The sequence below is a fragment of the Lipophrys pholis genome (assembly GCF_963383615.2).
Source record: "Lipophrys pholis genome assembly, chromosome: 16".
Taxonomy (NCBI): domain Eukaryota; kingdom Metazoa; phylum Chordata; class Actinopteri; order Blenniiformes; family Blenniidae; genus Lipophrys; species Lipophrys pholis.
The window spans coordinates 6,009,429-6,031,368 of record NC_137634.1 but is presented as its reverse complement, the minus strand read 5'-3'; the positions used below and the strand labels follow the sequence as shown (position 1 = coordinate 6,031,368).

The 21,940-nt window shown below is 42.7% G+C and overlaps 1 protein-coding gene across 1 annotated transcript in view; it reads left to right on the top strand.

Annotated features, from left to right (window-relative positions):
• abr (ABR activator of RhoGEF and GTPase) overlaps nucleotides 1–21,940 on the top strand; it is a 143,560-nt gene that overhangs the window by 37,424 nt on the left and 84,196 nt on the right. Inside the window, 1 exon segment of the mRNA XM_080483912.1 lies at nucleotides 15,937–16,118. Coding sequence (XP_080340038.1) covers nucleotides 15,937–16,118 — 182 coding nt within the window.

Sequence of the window (21,940 nt, the reverse complement as noted above, 5' to 3'; positions counted from 1 at the left end):
AGAATAATCAATAAAGAAAATTATCATAGTTTAAAATGGCTTATTTCTCCAGCAAAATCAGATTACAGCATGGATTTATTCTAAAATGATCAGAAATTTTTAAGAGCAGTCAAATCTCCCTCAGTGGATTATGGTAAATTATATTAAATCGAGTTCCACCTCCACCATAAAATGGTAAACGTCAGGGTCACCAGATTTAGTGACCATATTGATTTGGTGGCACAAAATAACATAACGACATAATAATAGAATCCAAATATATCAAAACAGGATTTTCACATTTTCATCTTTAGTTTGATATTTGTATTTAAGAATATTAATGCCCAAAATGTCTTTTAATACGAAGGCAAAAATGATAAAAATGCCAGACTTGCAAATTATAATTGACCAACTTACATAGAGATGATTCGCTGTGTGATGGCTGTGTAGAGTCACCTGGTGTCAGAGTGTGGACTGATGAGCCACCTTCTGAGAGCTTGGACCCCCCAACTCTGGGGCCACTTCAGGTTTTTTTGATCTTTGGTTGAGGCCCTGTTTAAATGGAGCTTGTGTTTTCACCCAGCCTCCTCTCGGATGTCCGCCTCACATTTTTCTAAACTCGATCCAAGCAGCGGACCATGATTTAACACAAAAGTCAGATCAGAGGTGGTCAAGAACAATTTATTGCCTGACTGATTTTTGTCCAAAGAGTAATTTCCAAATGAAATTTGATTACAGGCAGTTTGTCTCCATTAATGTGATGTACTGTGCTGGATGTTACACAGGTTGGTTTTCTCCCTTCGTGATGCTCAAGGCTCATCGGAGGTGTTACTAGTCACACCGGGTGCAGTAAACAGACCCAAATAAACATGTCCGACTGATTTAGCGTGTTTGAATGTGAAACAAATAGAAACCTGACTAAACAGAGAAACTGAAAATGGTTTCTGAAATCTGAAGTTATCAATATCCAGGAAGTAAGCGTAATACTATTTGAATGTGAGATTAAAACTCGGCACAAAATGACACAAAACGATAAAAAAAAAAAAGAAAGTTCAGATGGTAAAACCCCAAAATGAAAAACGGTGAGCAGCGGGAAGTTTGCGGAAATTGATTCGGTGCACATTAACCTCGCTCGCCCTCAACTAGCATTAGGATTCAAATCTGCAAAATGAAGTGCAAACCTAAATGTGCATCGAGGATTCTACAGTCATTTTTGAAGTTCTAGTAATCGTCGAGTGTGGTACAAATGAGCAGGATGCATTCACACTTCTAGGTTTTGTCTTTGCATCTCTGTTCCTACCTGCCACATCCTGCACTCATGAAATTCATGTATTTGGTTATTTTTGGAGCATTAGCGTGCTTTGAGTGCACTTCTGCTAGTATGTTCACTGCTGGCACTACTACAGCTTGTTTGATCATGCAGACTTTGTTAGATAGGTGCAGCTGGTGAGCCCCTCTCGTAAAGTCCATCAATGTGCAGGTCCTCATCGGCCACTACTGAGCCACTTACATTATTCATATCCTGGCAACAATGAACGTACGGTTATTTATTTTAAAAGTGGCATCAGGATACTATAAATGCAATGTGTTGGACCAAAACCACCATCAGAGATGATGTTTGGTATGACATTTGAATATAAATTCATAGAATAAGCGCATGAGCAAAACCATGAGTGAGAAAACAGTTTATATTTATTTTATAGATGCCTACCAGATTTGATGGATACACCTACAACTATTTGGTATATTGAACTCTTTTCAACCAGTTAATAGTTGTGTATGCCAACACCGTCTCTGAAAACGTTCATTCCGAATTACTGACGTAATGCTGGAGTGTTCCGTCTCAATACACCATCTGGTGGAGTTCAGTGGTATTACCATGTTAGAAGGGTTGATTGAGCCCAGCTTTAATTTTGATGGATAATTGTGCAGCACAATCATGACCGTTGATTATCAATCTGTTCAATATTTTAAATCGTCTTTAAATGCCACAAAGAAAATGGTGGACATGTTGAACCTTTCAGTGTGGTACTTCTTTAACATTGAGTATTAAATTTAATCTTATCCGGGAAATATTTCTGTTTGAAAGCTGACTGTAGGTTGATTGTAGTCAGCGGCCAATCCAAAACATCTTCAGAAAGATTTGGAAGCTATGTGTGTTTGAGAACATCCAACACCCTCACCAGTTCTCCATAGTGCTGCTGTAAGTGAGCATGTGGCCACGTGCTCGCTCATGTGTTTGAGAACATGAATTCCTGCGTTTCTGGAAGAGAGTTGATGTGTATCGATCGCTACTTAAACTGAACCGATTGCAGAAAGCTGCTTCACATATGGTGACGAACTCAATCTAAGACTTCACATCTGCGTCTGTGGCCAGCGGCTGTTTGTTGGAGGCAATCTTATATTTCATTTCTCATCATTAAAAACAAAAAGAAAACATCAATGTGAACAGAAAGACCTCTAAGTGCTAGATTATTCTTGGCTATAAAAGCTTAATGAAGCAGAAAATCAGATGCAGTAAGTCATTGCTTCTGTCCCTTGAGCTTCGTTATCTGTATACGAGCCTGTAATTCTCAATTTTTACATTCTGACAATTAAATTTACACCCAAAATAAAACATTTTCATTTGATGGATTTTATATTGGAAGCATCTGCATATATTTGAGTTAAATTGGCTTCCCGTGACGCTACATTGCAGCTGGATGTGTCTTTCGAGGCTCGCGTCATGTTGATATACTTTATGTTGATGAGTGGAGCTACAGGTCAGGGCTGTACAGACGGGCCTTCATATAAAGGCTTTTAATTTCCCCAGTGTCACCTGGTGATTGATGACGGCGGGACGCGGAGGTGTAAAATTGTCCAAGTACACCGTCAACACGTACATCAGTCAGGTTTGCTGATGTGCTGTCGGGGCTCGGCGGGGTCCGCGGAGGGCCAGGAGCTGCCTACAGGAGGCTGCAGCTCTGTCTTTTTGTTTTCTGCTTCCCCTCTCTTGTCTTTTATCCGCTCCTCAGAGGTTTGGATCTGTTATGGTTGAGCTCACAAACATCTTTTGTGAACGGGACTGAAGACACAAAGGAATACCTCGCTGGCAGAACACACACTCCCGCACATGCATTTAAACTGTGCGTCAATCCACCACTGGAGGGCGCCACAGAGCTTCAAGGTGGCAGAAATCTGATGGTCAGCGATTTTCGAAGATGCCATGATAAAAGAAACAAGAGTGGCGTGAAGGTATTTATTATGTAAATAAGGCCCAGTTTACATGACGTTTGAAGTGAAAACAGTATTTTTGTTCCAGAAAAGTGTGGCGTTTCCATGGCAACGTTTTTGAAAACAATGTCCGTTTACACGGAAACGGCAGAAACGCCAAAAACGATGTAGTGAGCACATTGGGACACTAGTGAGTGCTGTTGTTTGTTTTTTGAATTGAAACCACACACATATTCATGCAGAGACCAATAGGCTACAAACAGTAACAATGGCGAGTACACGGAGTTTCGTATGGACAGACATCAAATTGGATTGTTATTCCGGACGATAAAATCTATAAAACTACCAAGTCCCAGGAGAATATGGAGCGGGAGTCATGCTATGCTGGAGGCCGCCATTGTTGTTATTGTCCATCTTTTCAGGCATGTGCAGTAGCGTCTTTTCAGAAAAGTTGTGTTTTCAGTCAGAATGGGAGTGTTTTCAAACGGTTGTGATTTCGGTGGCTCCAAGCACCGTTATTGTGAAAACGGACGTTTTCCGGTTTACACTTGAAAACGTTTTAAACTGGACCTCAAAATTTTTTTTTATACATTTAATTAATAAAATATATTTTAGTGCTAAGCTGTGTACCAACCTTTGCAGTTTCAGAATACATACATCAAACTTTATTCCAAATCAGAAGCATCCAACTGGCACGGGAAGAGCAGTATGATAGTTGCGATAACAGTTATTTGCAAATTATTACAAACACTGAACTAGGATTCATTTTAATGTTTTTGTGTCTTCAGAACAGTGCTCTTTCTCTCGCTCCAAAGTTACAATAGCTGTGGCTGAGTCGTTTCCCACCACATATACGTTTTTTTTGTTTTTTTTACAAGTTGATAAGTGCTTTCCTTTTTTTTTTGTCTTATTTTCTCATCTTGATTATGGGACTTTACTTATATTTTCTTTTAGTGAATTTATTGCACTCTTCTTACATTTTTTAAGTTTGATTGTTTTGAATTTGCTGAGTATTGCAACACAATTGCAGATCAATGAGTTTTGGGATTTTCTTAAATTTGCAATGATTTATGCCGCCTTAACATCAAGCCCAGTTTTTATCCAGAAATGGCTACTTGATGTGTGACACAGCATGTGCAGTTCAGAACGAGAGGTGTGTCATGTGGTTTAATCTCTGTGAATTGTTGCACACGCTTTAAAAAGCTCTGGTGTAAACGTTAAAGCCAGCTAAATTATAAACATGCCGAGCCATGTTGAGAGGCTGTCACACACTCATTTGCAAATTTTTTAATTACCACTTTGAGTTCCTGTTTCAGAAACACACTTAGTGACTGTAGAAGTAAGTGTGTGTGTGTGTGTGTGTGTGTGTGTGTGTGTGTGTGTGTGTGTGTGTGTGTGTGTGTGTGTGTGTGTGTGTGTGTGTGTGTGTGTGTGTGTGTGTGTGTGTGTGTGTGTGTGTGTGTGTGTGTGTGTGTGTGTGTGTGCCCTGCTACAGCAGCAGATTGCGGAGGCTGCTTCTCTCTGCCCACACAGTGTTCGCTGACTGCAGGGCATGATGTAATCCCTCTTCTCCTTCAAAAAAAATAAAAAGTGCTGAGCAAGGCTGCACAACTCCCTGATTGAATTCTCACACTGCAGCAGCAACTTTTTTCTCCCGCGCTTTTATTAGTTTGCAACAGCGAGTATGGGGAAAAAAAAAGGCAAATTCCTGCTTTGTTGGCTGTTTACACTCCCGATCGAGTGAGCAGTTTCAAATGCCGCTAAACACCTTCCTAAAAACGTCAATATACGAACACTTAACAAGCATCTTCACTGGATTACTGCGTCTTGGAAGCTTGTTGATGACAATGTTTTATTGGAGCAGAAAAATCAATACGTTGATTTTCTTTTACATTCATTTTGAGCGTGTTAATCCTCTGAGAGATGGAAGATGATCCGCGGTGGCTTCTTCTTTTTGTTTAACATAAGAGGACAAACTGTAAGGCCTCTGGTCACTTTGACAGATTAGATTACAGAGGGCAGATCTTCTGCAGTGACGCTGTCCGTCCAGATGATCGACAAAAAGGAAGTCCAGCGCGGCCTCCGACCTGTCAGCGGAGACGATTTCATCCGTGCCCGTTCATCTGTCAGGAATTTACGACGTAATGTTGCTGCAAAATATTGATGGACCTCTGTTGCCATCAGATTAAACAGTAGATTTATAAATGGATGATAAATCTGATTAAAGCTGTTTGTACACCTGCATATTCTTCTGCTGTTTCAATGCAAACTGTTACAATGATCAGAACTACCCATGTCAGGTCAGGGTGACAAAAGGGAGGCGGAAAACTTTCTACTTTAACTTCATGTGTAAAGTTTGACAAACTTTCGGAGGATCATAAAACAGATCGAGTTGAATTAAGCTTTTTGAGAATGGAACCAGAATAAAGGCGACTCCAAGCAACACTTTGCTTACAGTCACGAAATCATATCTTGAATTCTACAAAGATTAGAACAAAGGTTGGTCACTGCCAGCATCTTGTTGAAAACTCCAGCTCGGATTCTGTTTGTGTACAATGTTGGTGTGTTTTGGCTCCAGTATTTCAATGGAGTGATGCATCTCCCTGCCCGTGACGGCAGCGACCGTGCCCACTGACTCCAGCTGTGCTGCGGCTGAATGCTGAGCATATTGAAACAGCTGGAGAGCGTCCGTCCCACCGAGGCGGTTCGAAACGTACATGTGAAATCACCGACTGAAAAGCTGACATCGAGCTGCACATAATTCTTCTTTTCTTTCACTGCTCGATCCAGTCAAATAATTCTTTTTTCTCTACCTTTCTGCTGTGCAGCTACCTACCTGGAGAGCAGCCAACAGGAGGAAAAAGAAAGTGATTATACTGTGTGTTATAAATAGGTAAGCACTTTGCAAAGCTGGCACGGCCTCTGAGTGAAACGTCAACTCAAAGCTGAGTCTCGGTCATCTGATGTTAAGATCCCACCCTGAAACCAGAGCTGTGGAGCTCGTTATGGAGCAGCTCCTTACCTTTGCTTTTATTGAGGATTTCAATGATCCTGTGATCATTGTCTTCTGGCTCAGTGATTGTCAGATGATTGTCTTCTGGCTCAGTTGGTCGCCTTTCAGTTGTAAGGTTGCAAGTTCGAGTCCTCATCTCCCCCTCGTCCTTGACCCTTCACCTTTATCAGTTCCATTAGGAGCTCTCTAATGTGGAAATTCGACGGGTCACTGCAGAAAAATGAATTTCCCTAAGGGGATTAATAAAGTCTGATCAGTTTAGTTTATAACGGGGGCGAGCCATGCCTTTCCCTGCAGAGGTTTATGGTTTGGTGTGGACGGCGCAGTGAAGGTTTGCTCTAGTTACTTGGTGCCGTCAGCTAGTTTCTGTCTCAGGCTGTTCAGTTTTTAAAAAAGTTTCTCTGGTCTTGTGGTATAAATAGCACGGCTCTGTCAAACGCTGTGACACCACTGCAGCAGATTATCGGCGAGCAGGAAGCGTTTGCATCAGCCCGGTCAGTTGTCATGGCAGCCTCTCCTTTCCGTGGCAAACATGGGCACATGGGTTATTGGGAATGACGGGTGGATTTGAAGCCCTCCGTCATGAAGCTTAACAGTGAGGGTGATGGAAGCTGACAGTGGGCTGGGTGAGTGGGAGGCAGGGTCGCACGGACACATCCTTACTGGCGTCGCAGGTACGCTTTCACATCGACCTAAATCCTCATCCCCACAGAAGTCCTACGTTTTTTCTGTCCACCAGTATCGATGAACAAGACGAATCACACACGTCACCGCAGTGTCAGACTCCGCAGCCGCCAGCTGTCAGCGGCCAAAATCACATCAGAAGGTACTGGTGTATTGATGAAATGCACTCCTCCATGTGTCCCTCGGTGAAATTAAACACTAAGCTGCCTCTCAAGCCCTTCACCCCTGACCCCTTCAAAGGATCACATATGTTATGTGATGGTTTATTCATGTAACTACAAATTACATAATCCTTACTCCCGATTTCCACATTTCGAAAAAAATTAAGATTCACTTTTGTCACGTAGCACGTCATGACGTGACACACTCACTCTCATCATTGCTGTCCTATTGGATTTAGTAAGTGTACGGATGTGTTGAACTGTTCACACAAGCACCGCCTCACATTCGTCATGCCTCTCAATACCCAAAAACACAACAGAGATTCGTTCACAAATGTCCCTTTCTGTTAGTTCAGAAGGTTTCTCAATACAATTAACAGTCCATACTTTATGGTTGTGAGAAATACTCATGTTAAATCTAGTCTGTGGCAACAGGACAGAAATGTAATGCATAAAAACTGCTGGATTTTCTTTTCACAAAAGGCAAAGTTGTCCGGAATGTGGTATTGTTGTGGAGGTAGTGTAATCCCTGCATCCTGTATCATGTCACCAGACTCTTGCTCATACACAGCCATATTACCACACACCCATTCAAACAGTTGAGTCTCTATTTGTGTTTAATATTTTAATATTTAGATAATACTGGCTATAGAAATCATACAAATAATGAATAAGGGGTAGGATTAAATAAGCTTTGCTTCTTCCTACTCCTTTTCGGATATGTTTTTTTGCTTTGTTTGCTTGCTATGTTTGTTGTTTGTTTGCGTTAGTTCATCTTTGTTTTGTTATGTACCCACATGTCCGAAATAAACAAAAAAATATACATATTTTGAATTACCGTGGATGTGATCTTTACCACCATCCGGCAATTAAAGATCATATTTCAGAGCTAAAGTTCAAACTGTCATACAAACATCAATTAAATGACATTTTAGCTCCATTCTCCAATCACTTGAAAGGGTTTTTTTGACAGCTTTGACCTCGTTCATTCTTTTTTCTCATTCCATTTCATTTCATGTATTTCTTCCTGTTTGACGTGAAACTGCTGAGTCAGTGTTTACAGTTGATTTAAATGCTGGGCTTTTTTTGCACACAGTCACACAGAGCTGCTGCTGTAGATTTGCTTTATGTTGTGTGTGTGTTTGTGTGTGTGTTTGTATGCGTCAGTGTGCGTTTGAGAGATTTCAGGCCGTTCCTTATTAACTGGAGCGTCATTGATGCGACTCCATCGACACGCAGCAGAGCCTCAGAGTGATCGTGCGTTGTGTGCTTGCGGTGTGAATGACAGTGAGAGTGCTTGTGTTTTCTCTTGGGCTGCACTAATTTCCCCGAGCATTTCGTGGAAGCGCAAGGGAACTTCAAAGTGGTAGAGAGGAAGAGAGAGGAAGAGAGAGAGAGAGAGGAAGAGAGAGAGAGAGAGAGCGAGCATTATCAGACATGTTGAGCACACAGCGGTGTGTGTGTGTGTGTGTGTGTGTGTGTGTGTGTGTGTGTGTGTGTGTGTGTGTGTGTGTGTGTGTGTGTGTGTGTGTGTGTGTGTGTGTGTGTGTGTGTGTGTGTGTGTGTGTGTGTGTGTGTGTGTGTGTGTGTGTGTGTGTGTGTGTGTGTGTGTGTGTGTGTGTGTGTGTGTGTGTGTGTGTTGTCCTGATCAGTGGAAGGAAAGAAGAAAAATCAACCCAGAAATGCTTCTTTTTGGGTTTTTTTTCTCTCCCCATGGTTTATTTACAGCTTTTGAATGGCCGTTTCTTTTACACTTTTCATATCAAAACACTTGTGATAACATCAGTGAAATGATCTAGTTCCTGTATACTACTTTTTTGAAAAACTGCAACTACACACACGCACTGCGGCCTTAGTAGATAGTTCGTCCGCACTTGCGCGAGAAGATACACAATAACAACAATGGCAGCCTCCAGTGAGAAATTGTGTTCCGTCCTGCCTCCCATCATATTGGGGTTATTTTCCTGGCCGCTCCGTAGTCCACCAGCGGTTTGTTCCTCCAACACCTCTAATGGTGCAGTAATGGTGAACGGCACAAGCCAAATGTTTTAGTGGCACTGTATGACGTTATGTACATATGTGGCTCTCAGCCTTTTGTGTGGCGACTCCTGTAGTCAGCCACACAAACCACTTTTCTCTCCCAGGATGACCTTTTAAAAAGACATTTCTAGACACGTACATTATGTGTAAACTTGTGGAAGTGCTGGTATTGTTGTTATTTCCTGCTGGCATTAATGCATTAATGATCCAGTAGAAACACCGAGGTGCCTGGTTGACATTGTGTGTTCGTTGTGCAGAATTGTGACGGCGTCTCGTTCCCGTCTCCTCTTTTGATTAAAGCTAAAGAGGCTAAAGCTAAAAAAATCCAAATCGTGAATTCAAACAGTTCCATAAATAGCCGAGCACAGTTTGCTTCCTATTTCATATGCTTTCTGGATTCTGGAGTGGAAGCTCGCAGCAACACAGTAATTCAAATGCTGCACTAATCCGCAGCAAGCTTCTCTGCGTCGGCTTGTTGCCTCCAGTATGAGCTTTGAACGGAGCTCGCTCTGTCATGCTGCTCGACATGTGCTCGAACTGCAGCACATCTCAACCAGAAACCAATTTTTTTTAGTGCAAACGACACATAAGGTCCACTGAAAATTCATGCGTCTGCCATCCACACATGAGATTTATGACGGTGTGATCCGTGACCCGGTAAAAGGTCGCCCATACCGTCCAGCTGGGAAGTGACGCGGCGACATTCAGCAGACAGAGAAACCTGTTGATGCTCTTGATGCGTTTTACTGCTTCCATACTGTAAATGCGCTTTGTGTGTGTTTGGTGCTTCCTCCTCGGCAGTGGGCGTGTTTGAATACAACATTGTTTCCTGGAGTTCAGTGAGTGCTGTCTGAAAAAGATTTTTTTTTAAACAGTGGAAGTATTCAACGGCACTGGACCGTCTCTCTCGTTTAGTAATCCTCCCCATTAGTGCTGTTGAGTTTGAGTCGAAGAACTCGTCCCAGTCCAGGTGTGACATGGATGATTGCCAGTGAGAGGCGTTTTATTTCAGACTTTATATCCCCACTCATGGCGTTCTTCTTCGAGGCGGTGTGTGCCATTCGGTCCCACTTCGTGAGCGGTGAGTCAGGTCGACCCGTGCTTGTCTGTGAACTTTCTCCGCTCTGTGTTTGCAGGCATGTGGGTCAATGCTGCGTCTGCGCACGCTGCAGCGAAGCTTCAGCGAAGCTTCAGCCCAAGCCCGTATCGATTTCTCGATAAACTTCCAATTCTGCATGTCGGCCCTCGTGCGTCACGTTGGACTTGTCCATGTGCCACGAGCGGAGGTGGAGCGCTCCGTTGAGCACCGAGTGCAGGTTACGACTGATGAGTTGATTGATTTTCTAGTGTTTTCACGCGTGGGGATTGTCGGGGTGCATTAGCTGACTGAGACGGCCTGCATGTGTCTGCGTGCATGCTCAGGCACGGGCAAACCTTTCCATTCAGAGCTTCTAACGGAAATTCAGCCTTTTCATTTTCAAGCAACCTGAACTTGTAAGCTTTGTTATACACTGATGGGGGAACTCGATTTCAAGGTGCTGGAGTGCATTTCCTGTGTTAATTAGTAACTAAGGGGGTCTGGATTTTTACGTACACTGTGACTAATGTCTAATGAAAACGCTTTTTATAAAAATTCACCACAGTTTCTCTATTTATATTATCCAATGGGTGTGTTAAGTGGAGTTCACATGCTGTCTTATTGAAACAAAACTAAACAGAAACCTCGGAGAGTTCAAAACCAATTTCCTGTTCTGAATTTCCCAACCGAAGGTCTTATTGTGAAGTTGCTCGCCGTAAACAAATAAAACCTTTCAGGCGGGTTCCTCCTCATGGTTGCTTCTGTTGTTTAGTCAATCCAAAAAGATGGCACTTAAATGACCCATAATGTGAACTCTGTCTTATATATGTTTAACTAAAAAAACAAAAAACAAAAACTCCAGTAGTGGGCTGTGGGTGGAATCACAGCATCAGAAGGTATCACATATATATTACATTTCCAGTGAATGGACGAGAAGTTTAGCATTCACAGCACTTTGGTGCAGCAGCTTGTCTTGCAGTTTAAACTAAACCCAGTTTTCTGAAGATAGTGTGTGAGCACATGTCATGGGTCACCACTGGTGTGTGACTGGGTGAATGTGGTAGATCATGTAAAGCAAGTTGATTCTGCTCAAGTGGTAAAACGCTTCATATAATGCGAGTAAAATCCAATTACTCCTGTGCCAGAGGCAGCGTTAGAAGTGTCTTACCTGTGCTCAGGAGAAGAACTGGAAGAGCTCATTGCTTTAAAATTCTCATGCCACATCTTCAGTTACATTTTATGGAGAAAACGGGAGTCCGTGCGGCGACATCGTTTACAAAACCATGTTTTCCACTAAAAACGCAAATTCTTTTTGGTGTGTTTTTAGTGTCTGTTTATACAACAACGATGCTCAGAGCCACTGAAAGTGCAACTTTTTGACAACAGCCCCCAAGGTGAAACTTGTCAAAAATGCTCAGACTGCGTTGTTGTATAAACAGCAGAAAACACAACTTTCTGGAAACGCTCGGGCTCCGTCCCCGTGTTGACGTAAATGCTGCTGCTGTAGTAAATAGTTCTTCTGCACATGCTCAGTCGATGGACAATAACAACAATAGCGGCCTCTAGAGTGTCATGGAGGAGTCACTTTGATAACAATCCAACTTGTCTGTCATTAGGAATATTTGTGTACTCGCCGTTTTTCTTGCGTATTGTTCTCTGTGTGTGTGGATTCATTACAAAAACAAACAGCAGCACCAACTAGTGGCCCAACATGCTCACATCGCTTTCAGCATTTCTGCTGTTTTTGAGGAAATGGACATCCTTTTCAAAACGTTTCCATTCAGACGTAAACCTTTTGTGAGAATTTCTGCTGCCATGCGATCCAGTGTGATTTTACCAATATTTGAAATTATAGCAGCATCACTGGCAGGTTTACCACAACACCTTCTGCTGACGAGCTGCGTGGAGATGCTGATTTTGATTTTCCTGTCCACTTCGCAATAACTTCTCAAGACTTTTATTAGTGCGTTTCCCATGAGCTGGCCTGATCTGAACCCTGCAGAAATATCCTGCCGTTGTCAAGGTGAAGATGAGAGATACTCAGAGCTGTAGTGCTGATGAGCTGAAGGCGGCTCACAGAGCAGCCTGGGCTCCGTAACGTCGCAGCAGCGAGGACATTCAAAAAACACATTTTCTGGTTTGATTTTATTGTTGTTACAAATTCCATTTTTGACCGATCTTAAAATACATAGGTCTCAGTCTTTAAACAGGCCGAGGTGTGTGAAGGGCTGTCCTTGAGTCTGTTATTAAAACACTGTATTGTTATTTCCCATTCAAAGTGTAAAGTCAATAGGTGATAAAGCCAAGCACGGGCTTCTCTCACACTGTGAAAGTACAAAACGTAAATATACTTGCAACACAAAACCAATTATGATGCAAACTAGAACAAAACGAATTGCTGTATTTGTATTTCTGTGTAATGAATCTGAAATATATAACATTTTTCCAGATGCACTCGTATATTATGACTTTGCTATAATTGTTATTCAGGTTTTGGTGTATTTTCCAGTGATACACAGACGTAATAATAATCTGCCGGTGCTAATGAAAGCACCCCTTACTGGTGTGTGTGTTTCCTTCTCTGCTATGGGTCGTGATCATCTCTGAAAAGCAAACGAGAAAGAGACATTTTCACAGTTGTTGTTTCGTGTGTTTCTTCTCTCGCTCTGATTTGTATTAATTTGACTAATCACAAATGATGAGTACAAATGATGACCACTCGCCTGGCAGATTGCTCGCCGAGTGATTCACACAAACAGAAAATGACTCAAGTAACTCGCGTTAACGGTTAACTTTTTATTTTTTTCTTCGCCAGAGAGGCAACAGACCTCGGAGCTCGTGCAGATAATATCTATTTCTTTTCGCTCTCTTTATTCGTGCGCCCTTCAAACTTGCAGCTGAGCTCTACGACTCAGCCACGTGTTGAGAATACGTTTCAGGATTTGCACATGCTTTTTTCAGCGTTATGAAATCAAGTGATTAATTGGGAGTTTTTAGGTTTGTTGTTTTCGTTCCCTCCCCTCAGAGGATTATGGACAAATAGCCTGACAGGAGGCCAGGAGGTGCTCCGAGGAATCAGAGGGAGAGCAGATGGGGTGAGACAGAGGAGAGAGACAAACACTCTCACGCATCCCTTATTGGAGGAGCAGATCTTTTCTCTGCGGTGTGATCGCAGCACAGTTGGAGCCGGACAATCATTTCAACCCCATCCGTCTCCACTTTATTGCCTCGTGTTTCTTCGCTTGTGTTTTCCCACATCACATCAGAATAATCAGTGTTTTCTCTCCGTGCTCCACTAAGTCAGACCCAAGCCATTTGTCAGCTTTTTTTTTTCTTCTTCTTTTTTTTTTGCCCCTCAGCTACAAAATAAACCATATGGCGACTGCTACTCTCCACGCTCCGCACACATGCACTTACATGCGGCGAGCAGATGGAGGCTGTGTTTTGACTGACAGGTCGGCGTTACAGTGGCGGAGGTTGTCGGCACCCAGCAGCATGGACTCAGTGGTGTGTGGCGGTCCCATGCGAGAACCGACCCCTGCTTTCACTGTCCCCCTCTCATTCGAGCCTCGTTAGTCCAACACTTTCTCCTGTGTTGTTTTATGGTGGAATCGGAGAGGAGAACTTTTAAGGGGGCGATTGATCTCAGTGTGGGCAGACGGGCACACCCACACGTCTCCCACGGAACTACACAGCTCGTCTCTTCAAGCACTTGGTTCTGCTTCTTGCTCTTTAGTGGTGCACTTCTTCTATTGCAAATTCATTAAAGGAAGGAACCCAATCACATCAGGCAGATACATTAGATTTTACATTGAAAATGTAGACTTATAGTGTACAGAATTACATATAAAGTTGAAAGGGATCGAGGTGCTTCACTGCCAGTTCATACTGGAGCTTCTGTTCGCCTCATTCAAATGTGACTTTTATTTTTGTAACTATCATACGTGCAATCCATTTTGCATGAATTTCCATAAAACAAACTTCTCTACAATGTCCAACTACTTTTGGAAATACATAATGGACCCTTTTATAGTTTCGAGCGGCAAGATTTTAAAGACAATTTTATCTTAAAAAAACATTCTATCCCTGTGTCGTATTTAGTTTGATAAAAGCATGAATGGGCCGAATGTACAGGAAGTTTTTTTCCTGCTCTGTGATTGTCAAAATTATAACTTCAAGATGATTTCTAAACTTTTGAGGTTCCTGCTTTTTGTATGTTATTGAAAGTGAGTGGAACCACCAGTGTTGGGTTCGACCGTAATGTTTTGGCAAACCAGAAATGGGCGAAAGGGTTTGCAGCCTTTCATAAACGCAGTCTGAGTTTCAGAAACAAAAAGGTTTGGGAACCATTGATCTATATCGAGTCTGTCAAACACATTTTATTTCAGGGGCCACATACAGCCCAATTTTCTCTTGAGATGAATGGGCCGGTAAAAATCGTGCCATAATAACCTTAAAAATTCAAACTTCACAGTTTGTCGTTGTTGTGTTGTCGAGCAGACGGCAAACCAAACAAACAATTACTACAGAAAATGAGTATAATCTCAAAATAAAGCCAATTTTAATGAAACCTGGTGCAAAATATAGTGAAATGTCTAAACAAAATACTTCCCCTGACATCACGGCTTTGAGGCTGATGCTCGTCTGGGTCTCAGTGTTGTGTTGTCTCCATTACTTGTTTAAAAATCAACATTTTCTTTGAGATATTTATAATTTGGTGGTTTGGTGCACCGGATTGGAGCCTCTTGCAGGCCGCTTTGGGCCACAGGCCTTATGTTTGACACCCATGATCTATGTTGCATTTGTCTGTTTACTTACATAACAGACCACGAGGGACTGTTGTCTCAGAACGATCAGGTTTATGAAGTCCCTCCGACTCTGTCCCCTTTATCACGTTTTGTTGATCTTTGCTCTTCTCTTCAATTACTTTAAAGAATGCCCCCCCCCCCCCCCCCCCCCCCCCTTTTAAATTAATACTTGTTTTCATCTCTGTCTACCAAGGAAGGATTCAATAAATGATTGTAATATGATATATTTCTCTACTGGGTTATCGCTATCAGTGATTGTCCAGGCAACCTACATAAAATATATTTATATATATATATATTTTTTTAAGTAATATTGTTTTTATTTGACACTGGGCTTTCTTATCTCCCCCGGCTCTTTGTTATTCTGCTGTAAATGCAAGGGCGCGGGTCATCTCCGAGTCAGCGCTGTTCCCTTCCACTGGATCTGTCACTGCTGCTCAGGCCTGAGCGCCAGCGTTGTCACAGGACATGAAACTCGACCTCGGTGCCGACACTGAGCTCAAAAAAATGAAACACTCACAGACACAGAGTGAAACTTAAAATAGGAACATTTCTTAAACTCTTGCCGCTTTAAAGCATTCGGATGTTCACATTCTGGGCACAAAGAATTCCTATATTGTGTTTTTGGTTCAGCTGTGCTGCACTCGTTCATGGTGGCTTTTCTTTTCTCAGCTTTTGACGCCACTGAGCGTCACAGCAGCTACTAAAGGCTGGGATTATTGTGATATTTCCCCTATTGTTGTATCTGTAGCACCAAATGCTGTCGGTTAAAAAGATGAAGCCTGAGCATTTCTCTCATTTGGTTGCAGTTGTTTCTCATCATGCACTTATTGCACGGAGGATATGGCAGATTCATTCATAAAGAACCGCCTCGGTTATTGCAGTCAAATGCTAATCCGCCTCTCTCTCTTCTCTCTTCCTCCCTCACCGTCTTCCTCCCCGCCCCTCCCTGTCCTCCAGACTTCAACTATAACACAGATGGCTACGAGGGGGACGGCGCAGAAGACGGCAAGTCTCAGGACGGCTCGGAGACGCTGCCCTATATAGATGAATCGCCCACCATGTCGCCCCAGCTGTGCGCGCCCCAAGGGCCTGACGGAGAGACCGTCTCCCCCACTCCACCGGATGGGCTGCCTCCTGGGGTAAGAGCACAACGGACCGGGGACGCTACAGTTTAGAAAGCAGCCGGCGTTGCTTCAACCTGTACAAACTTACTCGACGGTGCGATAATGTGACAGATGGGAGAAATGTGAAATGAGTGTTTGTGATCACATGCTGGAGGAATGATTCCTGTCCTTCAGGTGAAAATAATCCCCAGAGGTCTAGAGATGTTTTGGGAGGTGTTGAATTCATGCTTTTCAAACCTTGGATGCTGAATATGCTGTATAAAAGTAATTCAACTTTCTGGAAGGTCCCTCCTGAAAAAAATTCAAATTTCAATCAGAAGTAATTCTCTTAATGTCTTCTTTATTACCTTTAGCACCAAACGGGGGCAACTGGTGGCCCCCAGGTCATGTCGGCCTCTGTTTATATACTTTGGCATCACGAGCCATTTCCAAAGAGCAATGAATTTTTAGTTTCACAGCGAGGATTATGGTCTTTTAATGCACACTTGAAACGGGTATCGATCAAAATGACTCCAAATCCCTATATTACGTTTGTTTAAAGGTGATAAATATCCAAATCGTGCATGTTGATTAGGCCCCGCTTACATGACAATGTTTTCAAGTGAAAACGCAAAACGTTCTTTGTGATTTGGGTGTGTGTTTACATGACCAGCGGTGGTCAAACCTAAGGAAAACTTAAACTTTTTGAAAACGCTGCGACTGGACATGCACACCACGGCGTCAAATAATCAAATTAGCCCACATAACATTCACGAATTCTTGTTGTGGATGAGCTCGCTCACAATTTGGCTCGACAAGAGTGACGATGAAACTTTTATGACCTTCACAGTAGTTTTTTACTACGTAACTCTTTACAATGTTATGGGCCAGATATATGCAGGCATTAGGATTTCAGCCAGAGGCGATCCCTGCGATAGCGGACATCAGAGGAGGTTAAATTAACCAAATGTTGAAATTGCGAGGAACAATGATAACAAATCAAACAGTGACACATTTGAGAGGCTCTGTTGGATCAGGAATATGTGTGTTGTGTGAGAGGATGGGCCTCCCCCCACAGAGCGACAACTACATTGCACCTCACAAGCATTTTTTTTTAAAGAAATTACCAAATGAAAAACAGATTTTTTTGGTTCTATTCATTAAATGTTAATGAAGTTGACATAAAATTGTTAGCACTATGGATTTGCATTAAAGCTTCCATTATAGTTTTGTTAATTACAAATAGTCTCCCCATATGTGTGTTTCAGTGTAAAATAAAAAAATATGTTTTGCCCTTGCTTAAAATGTTTTTGAAGAGGCCTTTCTTAGACCTCCAGAGATTTCCTGCTGTTGCAGCAACCCCTGAATTTGTCTCGTGCCTTAATATATTCCAGTGAAAGCAGATCTACTCTGAGCTTGTTTTTTGTTTTTTTTTCCTGCTTGTCAGCTTCACTTGAACTGATTTTCCTCCAGTATCATGTGTCTTTACCGGACCGCCAGTTTGTCTGGTGCTGAAGTGAGCCCGCCGGATGTAGACCCCCTGTAATTGTTAACGATTAGCCACAATAGCTGGAGCCCCTGCAGCACACTGCAGGTGGTGCGTTCACAGCAGCAGGAAATGACCACTGACCCAGATGGGTTTTGTTGCCACCAGCATCAAATCTGCCAGTTTGGATGTAAAGGGGGTATGTTGGCGGGTGCATTCACCCTCTTTAAGAATTGATTATTTCTTAATTTTTTGTTGTGATCTGTCTTTGGATCTCCTGTCCACTATGATTACAGAGCGTGGCACATTGTGCTGTTTGTGTTTCAACTGCTCTTATATGTGGAGCTTCACTTGTTTGCCCAGGATGTAGATGATCTGATGCGAAAGCTCTCAGACTGCTGAGTCTGTTTGTCTGCGTGTGTCAGCATCCAATCGCACATTCCTCATCCCTGCACCCCCTTCATATCGGCGTTATGGAGGTTAGCTGGAGGACTGTGGTGTGGGTGTGCAGTGGGTGCTTCAGCACCGTGGGGAGCCTCAGCAGGGGGTGTGTTCACTTGAATTTGCTCGGTGAAAGAGAGACGGAGGCTGGCAGACCTTCACCATCACTGTTTCAGCAGTTAAAGTGACCAGAGAGGTCGTGAATGTCTGACTAGAGCTCCAAACTGGGAGTCTTTTCTTTGTTATTCATCCGGAGAGAAAAAATATTTCTTTGACATTCTTTATATTTTTGCACATCACTCACTCTATTTCCTATTCAAATGTGGCTCGTCTCTCTTGAATTGGTTGTTTTCTTTATCTCTGTTATAAAAAATCTGATTATTGTAAGCACACTATTGCTGATGTTCCTGTAATCCAGGTAATTTATGAATTATTGAGTCTGAGCTGGGGGCAGTGTTTATTGATGAGAATGTGTCTCCATCTAGTGGCCAAATGAGGGAAAGAAAATTTGACCTGAGGGGAAAAAACCCCACTATAATTTCATCCTAGTAATACTTTAAAAGTAATTAGTAATGAAGGGATCTGAACATTTTAAAGATGATTTAAATCTCAAATTAAAAGTCTTAAATATCAATTTATGATACGAAGGTTAAAAATACAAGATCAAAAGGCTCAGGGGAAGTGTAATTATAATTTGAAATATGATTTCTAGGACATTTTAATCGCAAAAAAAAAATCGTTTTTTAATGTATTGTGTGAAGTGTTTGTTTATGGTTAAGATGGTTTGAATTCATTGGACACATTTCAATCCTCTTACTATCAGGAAACCTCTAGTACTTACTGTATCAGCCAAAAAGTACAACTAGATAATATAGGTTTTTAGTGCTGATGCTCTCTACTCTATATAGGTGTTATCTTTTCTGCTGTCAGATATGTCATTTGTTAACAATCCAGTATCATAAAAACTTATAAACATATTATCATACGTATTACTTCTATTGTGACCACCAACTGGCAATTATTCACCATAAAGTACTTTCCACTGCTCTTCCAAGTGATGTAGACTTCTAACAAGAAAAAAAGAGAGCCACTCACATTTCCCTGCATTATACTCTCTGGTTACATAACATTTGTTGTTATAACTCACTTTGTTATCCTGGTTTTGATAAGTGCTCCATGACTTCACTTTATTACTGTTGTTGTGATATAACAAGTATGTCTGTGGACTGTGGTGGAACCCAGAGTCTTTGGAGAGCAAAGTACATTCAAACTTTACACAGTGAGACCCTGGCTATCATTGGGCGATACGCCTCAGGAATCAATAAAAACTTTCCTGCAAGCAGCAGTTACTTTCTTATTGTTTCGAAGAAAAAAAAAAGAAGCTGCAATCGCTTAAAAAAATCAAACAAAAAAGCAACAAGTCAACATTTAACTGAATTTCGTTCCATCGCTTTGGTGAAAAGGGTTAAATTAACTTCTTTCTGCTTGAAAACTTGACCCAGTCTGCCCACATTTCCACACACGACTGTATAGTGAGCGTCTCTGTCCTGACACACTGAGTCAGAGACGCTGTGAAAGAGTCTTTGTGGAGGATTCCCGTCTGCCTCGTGGACCGCTGCTCTCCTCACCCTCTCGTAAAGTCGGCTCTTTTTTCCGCTGAGCTGGCACAAGCGTTTCATCCACTGACACCTCCACGCCAAGATGCTCTCCGTAAGCATTTGCATGCACAAAAGCTGAATAATAAGTTAAAGGTCCCACGTTATACTTTTTCTTTACAATTTCACATCGATGTCAGGTCCAACAACATTGAATTCCAAGTGTATTGCCCCAAACTCAGCCTTGGTCCTGAATTTCAGCCGGTATAAAAGTCCCTCTTGTGAGCTCTCCTGAGAACAGGCCGTTTCTGTGTCTGTACCTTTAAATGCTAATGAGCTGTGTCTGTTATCCTCGTGTTTGTGAGTTTGAAAGAAAAAAAAAAAAGACCCCCTCTCATAATTTATTGAGTTCATCTATCTGTGGGAGGGTCAAAGTGAGTATCCATTACGAGAGGGAGAGGTTATTTCCCCAAATGATGTCATGAAGGGAAGAGCTTTGATTTTCCTGTATGGGCACACATTTGCTAAAAGTGGAGCAAGCGAGTGAGGGAGCTGACAGACTTTCTTCACTTCTGGGGCCTCATGCACAGACTATGGCGACACATGTTATTGTTAGAAAACCGTTATAAAATTAATTTTGCATAATATGGGACCTTTAAAAGCTGATTTTCAGATGGATTTTCAAAGCATAGTTTCTGTTTTTCTGTTTTTCCCCTCCCTTTTTTAGTGGTTCTGGAATCATTTACTTTTAAACCCCCCCATCTACTCATATTAGTGGCTTTGTAATGGTGCTGACCTAGAAATACAAGCCACAAGCCTCAATGTACTGCTGTTTTATCTTCCCGACACTCCTACAAGACCTTGGCTTGTAAAATTAGTTTGACCTACATATTGTTCACTAGAAAGTGGGATGGGCAGTGGGCGGGTGGCACTTTCTGGTCATTCATAAATCCAAACTCCTAAGGAGAATGATCAGAGTTTTTTTGTGCTTTATTTTGTTCTAGTTTGCAGGATTATTGATTGTGCAGCTGTGCATTTGTTTTTTAGTTAGTTAAATTTTTTTTTTTGCATTATTTCCCACAGTAGCTTTGAAACTCCATGCCCACTGAGCTATGTGACCTGTAATCAGAATCAGCCGCACTAGCAGCACATTAGCCGGTCCCAGCTCAACATCCAGGGCTCGCAGATCAATAAAGACACAATGGCCAGAGGGGAGCAGGAGGAGAGGAATTGGCTGTGTTGCGTTGCACTGATGACACAAAGAGGAAAACGGCATGTTTGCAAGCTGAGGAAGTGACTTTTGACTGGAGGGAACCAAAGAAAGAAGTAATACAAAAAAAAAAGAGTTAAGCAGGCTCTCGCTCTCTTGCTCTCTTGCTCTCTCGCTCTCTCGCTCTCTCACTCTCTCTCTCCCTCTCGCTCTCTCTCTCTGACACACACAGAAAGAAACGGCCTGTTGTAGCCGTCCAGGAAGTGGCTGGATGAGTAGCATGTGTTGTGAGGGGAGGGGCGGATGTGAGCGAGAAGAGGGCAGGCCTCATCGACCGAGGTGGAGCAGCGGCTCGCGCACACAAAACACCAGGAAGCCCGGCAGAGGAAGGGGGTGGGGTTGCGTAGGCGGGGTCCTCTCCCTCGCGCTCTCTCTCTCTCTCTCGCTCCCTCTCTCTCTCTCTCTCTCTCTCTCTCTCCCTTCTCCCTCTTTACCTCTCTATCTGCGTCCAGACGACTTTGCTCTGAGGGGAAAACACTAATGTGTCCAGGCAGGCCCTGAAAGAAGGGGCTCTGGAGGCCGGAAGGGGAGAGCAGGAGGTGAAAGAGAGGAGAGAGACAGACAGGACCATGGAGGAGGAAGAGGAGGAGGTGCTGTGCTACTTGGACAGGGTGCTGGAGGACGAGGAGGAGGTGTTTGAATACGGAGATGGGGAGCTGGAGCCCATCAGTCCGACACTTAGACAGTTCAAGGTGAGGCAGGGGGCCGGGCAGCTGGATGCAGGGAACACACACACACACACACACACACACACACACACACACACACACACACACACACACACACACACACACACACACACACACACACACACACACACACACACAGTTTTTCCAACACTGGGTTTTGCCATCGGCAGCAATACAAAACTTGAGTTTTGGCACGATGTGGCGCCACAATGTGCTTCTTTGCTACAAAAGTGTGTGTGTTTGTTTGATGAGGCAGCTACTTTCTAGCACACGTCTTTCCTCACCCCTCTATTTTTTTTTTTTCACACTCCTGTGCTGACTTGCAGCGGTGTGTGTATGTCTGCGCGCGTGTGTGTGTGTGTGTGTGTGTGTGTGTG